This window comes from Propithecus coquereli, unplaced genomic scaffold (genome assembly GCF_000956105.1).
Source record: "Propithecus coquereli isolate 6110/MARCELLA unplaced genomic scaffold, Pcoq_1.0 Scaffold94, whole genome shotgun sequence".
Taxonomy (NCBI): Eukaryota; Metazoa; Chordata; class Mammalia; order Primates; family Indriidae; genus Propithecus; species Propithecus coquereli.
Genome location: NW_012155729.1, coordinates 232280 through 240745, shown reverse-complemented (window position 1 = coordinate 240745; position 8466 = coordinate 232280). Strand labels below are relative to the sequence as shown.

Here is an 8466-nt window from a genome sequence, read left to right as displayed (position 1 = left end):
CTAGGAAGAATTAAGCTTCCAGAACATGGAAGTCCATTTAAAAATGATCATTCAACTGAAGGTCTTATTTAAAAGAGGATTTGGACTTAAACTCCTCGATTCTGCCAGGCGTGGTGTAGGAAGGGCAGAGGGGACGGGGCGAGCCTCGGGGTCTCTGCCCTGCGGGCCGTGCCCGGGCGGCGCCTGTAGCCTCTGCCCCCGCGCTCAGCCTTCCGCTCCCCCGCGAGGGCCTCTCCTGCCTGATCCCCGCCGGCCGGCCCTCCGTGTCCTCCCCCCGTCACCGTGGCGGAGCAGGCGTCCCCCTGCGCCGGGCCCGCCTGCTCACGTGGCGGCGTCTGTCGCCCCTTCAGAGCGTGATGAACATGATGCACGTGATCAGCATCCCATACTCGCTGATGAAGGTGAACCCGCTCTCCTGGATCCAGAAGGTCTGCCAGTACAAAGGTCGGTGGCCCTGGGGTCTGGGGGACAGAGCTCACGCGCCCCTCCTCTGTGATCGTGGCTGCCCCTCGTGTTCGGCGTGGGACGGGCCGAGGCCCGAGTTAACAGACTTCTGCTTTTCTTCTTAGCAAAAGTGGCCTGTGTGAAATCCAGGGACATGCACTGGGCGTTGGTGGCGCACAGAGACCAGAGAGACGTCAACCTCTCCTCTCTGCGGATGCTCATCGTGGCCGACGGAGCCAATCCCTGTGAGTGGGGCCTGCCGCGAACTTGAACTTGTCCCGAGAGGCCCTCGTCTTCTCGCTCTCATTCTTTGCACTTCGAGTTTTCTTTTTCTAATCTGTGTCTTAGTAAAGAAGTTGTCTTAAAATAACCAGACGGTATTATTCGCCGTAGCCCGAAGGCGCGGTAGCGTCACAGTCAGGAGCGAGGCATTTGCCGGCACACGGCCGTGGGAAGAGGAGAAACATCTCAGTTCTGTAGAGAGAGCTCCTTTTTTAATTCTGTTTCCCCAGCCGTAAATGGTACCTAAATCATAAGTTTTACGAGGGCTAGATGAAGTAACCCCTAAATATAGTTCTTCGGCACGTAGTAAGTGCTCAAGAAATACTGACTATTACTATTTCATGGTCTCTAGTACTGTTGATCAGTAAATTATCACTGGGATTTCGTTATGACATCCCGTAACAAAAAAACACTCAACCTAAATTAGTTCCACAGAAAACTGTCACTACACCTTGAGAGATGTTTCAGTCGGCTGGAGCTCGGACCTGGCTTGTTTCTGTGGGGAGGAGACGCAAAGCCAGAAGCAAAGTAAACTGAATGGAGGAATGAATGTTTCTAACCACGTTTATCAACCATGGAACGTATACACTTGCAAACTTTCCTGAGTTCCCGATACGCAGATGTAGGCGTGTGAGCAGATACGTTTTATAAAGAATCCTTTTGTTTACAAAATAATTCCATAAATCGCGAACTAATTTAGTAAACGTGTTTACCTGTAACCGTGCAGAGCTGCACATCTCGCATGCGGCAGGTAAACCGCCGTGTTGGGACTGGCTTAGCGGTTGGCTCCCGGTGACTATGCCTCAGTCTCATAAATACAGGGGAGTGTGTCCTCTCTGGGTCACGTTCGGATTCGCCCATCCCTCAGGACTTGCGTCCTGGAGATAGTGGAGCAAGTCTCAGGAAAGTTAGCAAAGGAAGCTTGTCGTCTACAGAAACATCTACAGTGTAGACGTTGCGTTTGTTGCATTCTTGAGTTCTGTAAGTTGGGGTTGTTGTCTTTCTTCGTAGCATAAATGGTGAATCGCCCTAAAGGAACGTGTTTCTGCGCTGCCCCGGCCCCGACTGCCCACCTGTTCTGTGTCGTGGGTGCTTCAGCCCTCCGACCCTTGCCCTCCGACCCTTGTCCTCTCTCCTCCAGGGTCCATTTCTTCTTGTGACGCGTTTCTCAACGTCTTCCAAAGCAAAGGCCTTCGACAGGAGGTCATCTGTCCTTGCGCCAGCTCGCCAGAGGCCCTCACCGTGGCCATCCGGAGGTACGTGTCACGTCAGTTCACGTGAGATCGGCCCTTGGGGACGCGCTTATCTCTGCCACGTGCTGGAGTGTGGGTTCTTGGGACCAGTGCAGATTCATTCTTTAGAAAAACGTTTCTCACCTCCGTTTCCTTGCGTTTCCTGGGTGAGGGGAGCTCGGTCCACAGGTACACGGATCAGTGATGTCTCGTCCTCGCAGGTTTCCCAGATTTTCATTCCCTCCCGTCGGTCTCGGGTTTAGTTTGGGATGTTGGGCGGCGTGAGGTTTTTGTAGCCAGGCGCGTACTGCAAAGACCCTGTTTCCAGATGAGGTTGCAGTCGTGGGTACAAGCGGTTCTCTGTCGTGGGGGACGCGGTTCAACCCACAATAGATTCTGAAGCTTACGGTTTCTCACTTTCACATTGAGCCTCCATAGAGGACGGTGTAGCGTCAGGAAATTGTGGCAGAACCACTGAGAACACCCTTGTTCTCATTTCCAAGTTTTGGTTTGTTGGAGTCTTTGGGAAAGGAGAGGCCAGAGTACTACACGTTCCAGCGTTCTGAGCTCAGTGCGTCCAGGTGGTCTCCTGTGGGTTTTATTATTTCGGCTGACTTCACTTTCTCTCTGGTTAGCCCTGCCCTTTTTGATTCTTACATGTAGAATAATTCTATTTCCAGACTCTTTTATGCTTTTTAAAAAAAATACACCAGTTACTTAATTCAAACGAGATCTCCTTTTGCAAATTTTAGCTTTTATGTCACCCCATTTATATCTTTAGATTTGCTATAAACCGTAATATTTTAAAGTTAAACAGCAAACTTACATTTATAGTCCAACTTTTAGATCTCAAAACTACATTAAAGATGAGTATATGGAAAATTATAGAAACAAATTTAGTATTGACCTAAGTTGTGGTCTCCCCCTTAGACCACATTAGAGAATCTTTACTTTTCAGGGAAAAAATGTCCACAATCTTGGAAATAGTTTATTTATTCACTAATTCGGTGAACAGATCTTTATTACTGGATGCTGTTCCAGGGTGACACACAGCAAACAGAACAGACGCTGCCGCCTTGGAAAGGTTGGCATCTGGGGACGGGGTGTGGGGCGGGTGTGTTTCTGTGAAGTGACGAGAGGTCCCATATCTGAGCCAAACCCGGAAGACCGGGGGACGGCCACGTGGACATCTGCAGGAAGAATGTTCTGGGTAGAGGTGGAAAGCTGCACAAAAGCCCCATGCGGGCATGAGCTGGGAGCCTGGGAGGAGTGGAATGGGAGGGCTGGTCTCAGGCAGCCATTGTGAACACGGTGGGCTCTCGAAGACTGCGCTTCATTAACCTCTTCTCCCCTGACCCACAGAGCATTGTGCAGCATATGCCTGTCGTCCAAATAGCTTCCCTTAAAGCCGGCTGGCAGAAGGGCATAGCGTAGATCTTACTTCGGATTCTTCTGTATGAAATTGGGCGTGAGCTACATGGTGTGCGTCTGAACCAAGCTAGACGGTCACCGTGTCGTGCCGTTCTCAGACGATTCTGCCTCTTTCCAGCCAGACCTTGCAGGGGGCGGCCTCAGGGGGAGGCAGAGGGTTGGGTCTGAGAGATTTTATGATGTCCTGGGAACTCAGAGGTAGAATTAGGGGACGTGTCGCCATCTGCCCCTAAACAGAATATGGCGGCTCCTTGACCGCGTGGCTGGCTGGCGTCCTCAGAGTGCCCTGGGTGTGCGGCTGACGTGCGCTTCCGTGGCTGTGCTGCTCTGTCTGCGCACACTCAGACGCAAACTGCCGTTACAGGCCCACAGACGACAGCAACCAGCCGCCCGGCCGGGGCGTGCTCTCCATGCACGGGCTGACCTACGGCGTCATCCGCGTGGACTCGGAGGAGAAGCTGTCTGTGCTGACGGTGCAGGACGTCGGCCTGGTGATGCCTGGAGGTGAGCGTGGGCCTGGGGCGGGGGGCGCTGCGTTTCGGGGCGGGGATCCTGACCCTCGTCCCGTGGGCTGATCGGTGGCTGAGCGCTCGCCTGTCTCACGTCACCCCGTCCCTCCGTCGCTCTGGCGTGAGCTCTCGGGCTTCACTTCCAGTCTCCTGACATCTTCGTTAGCTTCAAACACCTAAGGCCTCGTGCTCCTTCCTCTGACGAAGTAAAGCCCCGAATGCTTGAGAACGAGGCCTCTTTGCGCACGGGGACCCCGGGGCGCTCTTCCGCGGATGGCACCACGAACCCTCTGCCCCACGGTGCCCGGGCGGCTCTCCCCGCTCTGACCCGGAGGACGTGCCCGCCAGCGCCCGACTCCCCGGCTGGCCTTCCCCGAGGCTTTTCGCAGATGTGTGCGAAATCCCAGGAACGTGAGTCTGTGGAATCAGTGAAGCTCGTTTTTAGCAATTAAGCCGTTGTTTTAAAGTCACAGAAACCCTTTCCAGAGGTTCACAGAGACGACCGCCTGGGCGAAGGGCCCCACCTGCCTTTCGCCTGCCACGCAGTGACTCGGGCACCTCCCGGGGGCCACGGGTGTGACCCGCCGCCCTGTGGTTTGCGCAGTGCGCTCACCTGGGCCCTGGCGTCGTTGCGGGACCACAGGTGTCGGCATTTAGGCTCCTCACTGTCTGCCCCCGAAATGGAGCTGGGGTCCCCGCCCGGAGCCTGGCTCTCCTGACCAGCCCCTCCACGCGCAGGTGTGGTCTCGCCCCCGTAGCAGGACGGCCACGCCCAGCGTGAGCAGCACTGGTCACGCGTGTTCAGCATGTGCAGGAAACTTCACAGAGATCCCAGCCTGAGTCGCGCCTGGAGGGTAGACGGCCACTCGGCCAGGCCTCCTGGCTCCGATTCTTTCTTTAAAAAATACATTTCATTTTGAAGTCAATAGTAGAGCCCCACGATGGACTCGTTGAAAGATTCTGGAGGTTACACCATGAAAATCCTCCCTCCCGAACACCGGGGCATCCGCAGACGGTCAGCGTCATCGGGTCACGCGCGGAAGCCTTTGAGCAACGTTCTCTGAAGGACTCGCCCTACGGGGAATTTGAAATCAAAGATCGAATTTCCATGAGACACCGGAAGCTCAGACGCCACGTTCGGGGGAGAGAAGCGTCGACAGACCGAAGGGAGTGTCTGCGCTGCCTGATCCGCGGAGTTCCGGTGCATCCTGGAAGTCACACCCGTGCTGCCGCCAACACGCGTGTAGCGGACGCCCTTGCATTCGCTCTGCGTGCCGCCCTCACGTCCAAGTGACAGACGCTGTTCCCCTTACGTGTAATTCACGCGTTAAAATCAAAGCACTCGAAACTGCGTATCAACGTCACAACTGTGCAGCGTGACGTGTTCCCGCAGCGTGAAGAATCACGACTCTCTTTAGGGGACGCGAGTGGCTGGCCGACGGAGACACGCGCAGTTTCTGTTCTCGCGTGTCCTCCTCTTACTCGTTCGTTCCTTCCCCACCCCCCTCCCCGCCGGCTCTAACACGCGTGTGCACCATTTGCTTCCAGCCATCATGTGTTCGGTGAAGCCGGACGGGATTCCGCAGCTGTGCAGGACGGACGAGATCGGGGAGCTCTGCGTGTGCGCGGTGGCGACGGGCACCTCCTACTACGGCCTCTCCGGCATGACCAAGAACACCTTCGAGGTAGGTGGGAGCTGCTCCGCGAGCCCCGCCCCGGGGCGGCCTCCGGACGGCGCGGCCCGTGCGTGGCAGCGGGTGGGAAATGTGAGCGGGTTGTTGTCGTCCAATAAAACGTGTTTGTGTTAATTGACACAGTTTTCCTTTCTCCTGCCATCTTCTGTCTATGGCTTTTGGTGATGTTATCAGCATCGTTCTGACCTTATAACAGGCGTCAAGAAAGAATAATCATGATTTCGTAAAAATGGGCCTTTTAAAATTTGTTACTCACCTTCTCCTATTTAGCAAAAGTGCCAGGCGAGAGGTGGGTGATGCAGGACATGTACATGCGTGTGCGTGAACAACTTCACCTGGGGAGGGCCACTGGCCGCCCCTACAGCCTCTCAGCTAAGCTAGACGTGGCCGGTGTGGACCTGAGACTTGAACACGTGTGCGTTAAGTGTGTGTGGTGTGTACACATTTGTGGGGGTGTGGCAGGTGTGTGTATGCACATATGTGTGCTGTGCACACGTGTGCGGAGGCGTGTGCGGCGGGCATTGTGTGGGGTGCACACGTGTGCTGCACAGTGAGCAGAGACGTTGAGGGTTAGACTCACGGGCTCGGTGTTCAGTGCCGCGTCCTGGGGTTCCCAGAACTTTTATCTTCTCACCCGGCGATCCCGGCCTCGGGGGCAGCGCGGTATTTGAGTCACACGTGAGAAAACGTCAACCCCGTGGGGACACGTTTCCCCAACGTTTAGAGCTTTGGTTGTGGCTGAACAGGTGTGTCGTGGTGCCTGTCCGGGCTGGCTTTGTGGAACGTGAATTCAACTTTCTAGAATATCCCTCATCGCCAGAGCTGGATGCGAGACCCACCCCTCTGTGAGATGCCCCTGCGGGTCGGAGGGAAAGAGGTTTAGACTCTGAACTCCGTTTGATTTGATTCCTCTGTATATTTCTCTTTTCAGTGTATTTCCGACAAGGAAGGGTAGCATTTTAATGAACGGGGATCAGTTACTTTATAGCTAACGTGGGCCGTTTAAAATGCACCTTGGTTCTTCCTCTGTTACTTCTGTGCTGTGGTTTTACAAATGAGAGAATTCGTTGCCCCCCCTCAGATGGGGTCGTGCTGTCTGGGTGTCCCCGGCTCCGCCTTCCGGGGCCTGTGGGAGGGGAGCGGGCGTGAGGCTCCCGCGCTTCCTGGAGGTGCGGGGCCGGTTCAGCCTCTGCTGGGGCCCGTGGGTGGGAGGAAGCCGCGGTCGCCTTGGGAGCCGGCAGCCCCGGCAGGTTGCTCAGGAGGTGGACTCGGGCCGGGCGCGGCCGTGAGAGGTGACTGCAGCTGTGTCCCCAGGTGTTCCCCATGACGAGCTCGGGGGCGCCCATCAGCGAGTACCCCTTCATCAGGACAGGCCTGCTGGGCTTCGTCGGTCCCGGGGGGCTCGTCTTCGTGGTGGGCAAGATGGACGGCCTCATGGTGGTCAGCGGCCGCAGGCACAACGCCGATGACATCGTGGCGACGGCGCTGGCCGTGGAGCCCATGAAGTTCGTCTACAGAGGAAGGTCGGTGGCGCTGTGAGCGAATCGGGCACGTTTTTCTGTAGACCGTGCTTCTCACGTGGGTGAGAAGAGTTCAACAGTTGCGTAGACGCCTCATGTATTGTGACTCAGTTTCCCCTTCTGTGCAGTTGAAGCAGCTGGACTCTGACGTCTGAGAGTTCAGCTAGTTCTGAATGCACAAGATTTTGTGTTAATTTCCTGAGCCCCACGAAAATATTTTCACTCACTTTCCCTGTAAGTTACATTGTCCGTCTGAAACTTACTTTTAATAAATAACTCCACAAACTAAAGGTCCGAATACTCACCTTGATGCAGCTTGGAAGGAACCAGTAGTGGAGTCACAGGTTTGCTCGGAGGAGCTGACGCCACCAACTCCCGCCTCTCCCGATCTCCTCTTCCCCACCTTGCCCGGCACACGGGAGAGGCTCAGCAGTTCTTGGATTAGCTGCTACGGCTCTTGAGTTTTTCGCTAATTTGAAGGAAGTCGTAGCTGCGTTAGAACCTTATGTTTGTTGGAGGCTCGTGGAAGAGGGAGAAGGTGGACGCTTGGATGTGCCGTGGCCGCCTCTGAGTCCTCTTTAGAGAAACCACAGCCGTCTGTGCAGAGTGCGCAGGAGTGTCGCGCTCGCGGCTGTGTGCCGGCCGTGTGGGCAGGTGTGTTCGGCGGAAGGCAGCGGTCCCTGGCGGGCAGCTGCTGCTGATGTGGAGGAGGTTGGGATGCAAGTGAGGTGGCCCCTGACGTCAGCAGGTCTGATGGTCGTGCGCTGACCCCCTGCCCCCGACCCGTGGGCGCCATGAGGGCGTGTGTGGCCCCCGGCCGTTCTTGCAGTGGCCTTTGGAGTGGTGGTCGGAGCTGCATCTCCTGCGCTTTGCGGCCGATCACGGTTGTGGGATTCCTGCCAGGAGAGTGTCCCCAAGGCCCGCTCACCCCGCTCCTCTGTCCCTGCAGGATAGCCGTGTTCTCGGTGACGGTCCTCCACGACGACAGGATCGTGATCGTGGCGGAGCAGAGGCCGGACTCCACGGAGGAGGACAGCTTCCAGTGGATGAGCCGGGTGCTCCAGGTCGCGCCCTGCCCCCTTGCTCGTTAGGGTTAGGGCCTGGCCCCAGCAGCAAGGGGTCCCCTTTCCCCCCTCCTGTTTGACCACAGAGCACGTCTGGCGTCCAGGAAACCCTCCGCAGTCGGGGTTAGGTCAGGACTTTGCAAAGCTGCTCCCCCCCACTTCACGCTGGGCATTCATTTTTCTCTAAATATCCTCATTTACCGTTTGTGCTCTTTTTTTTTTTTTTTGAGACAGAGTCTCACTGTGTTGCCCGGGCTAGAGTAAGTGCCGTGGCGTCAGCCTAGCTCACA

At 55.9% G+C, this 8466-nt stretch overlaps 1 protein-coding gene across 1 annotated transcript in view; it reads left to right on the top strand.

Annotated features, from left to right (window-relative positions):
* DIP2C (DIP2 disco-interacting protein 2 homolog C (Drosophila)) overlaps window positions 1-8466 on the top strand; it is a 114409-nt gene that overhangs the window by 57788 nt on the left and 48155 nt on the right. Inside the window, exons 15-21 of the mRNA XM_012664942.1 lie at window positions 351-444; window positions 570-689; window positions 1868-1982; window positions 3754-3893; window positions 5447-5583; window positions 6907-7115; window positions 8062-8176. Coding sequence (XP_012520396.1) covers window positions 351-444; window positions 570-689; window positions 1868-1982; window positions 3754-3893; window positions 5447-5583; window positions 6907-7115; window positions 8062-8176 — 930 coding nt within the window. The remainder of the gene's footprint in view (window positions 1-350; window positions 445-569; window positions 690-1867; window positions 1983-3753; window positions 3894-5446; window positions 5584-6906; window positions 7116-8061; window positions 8177-8466) is intronic.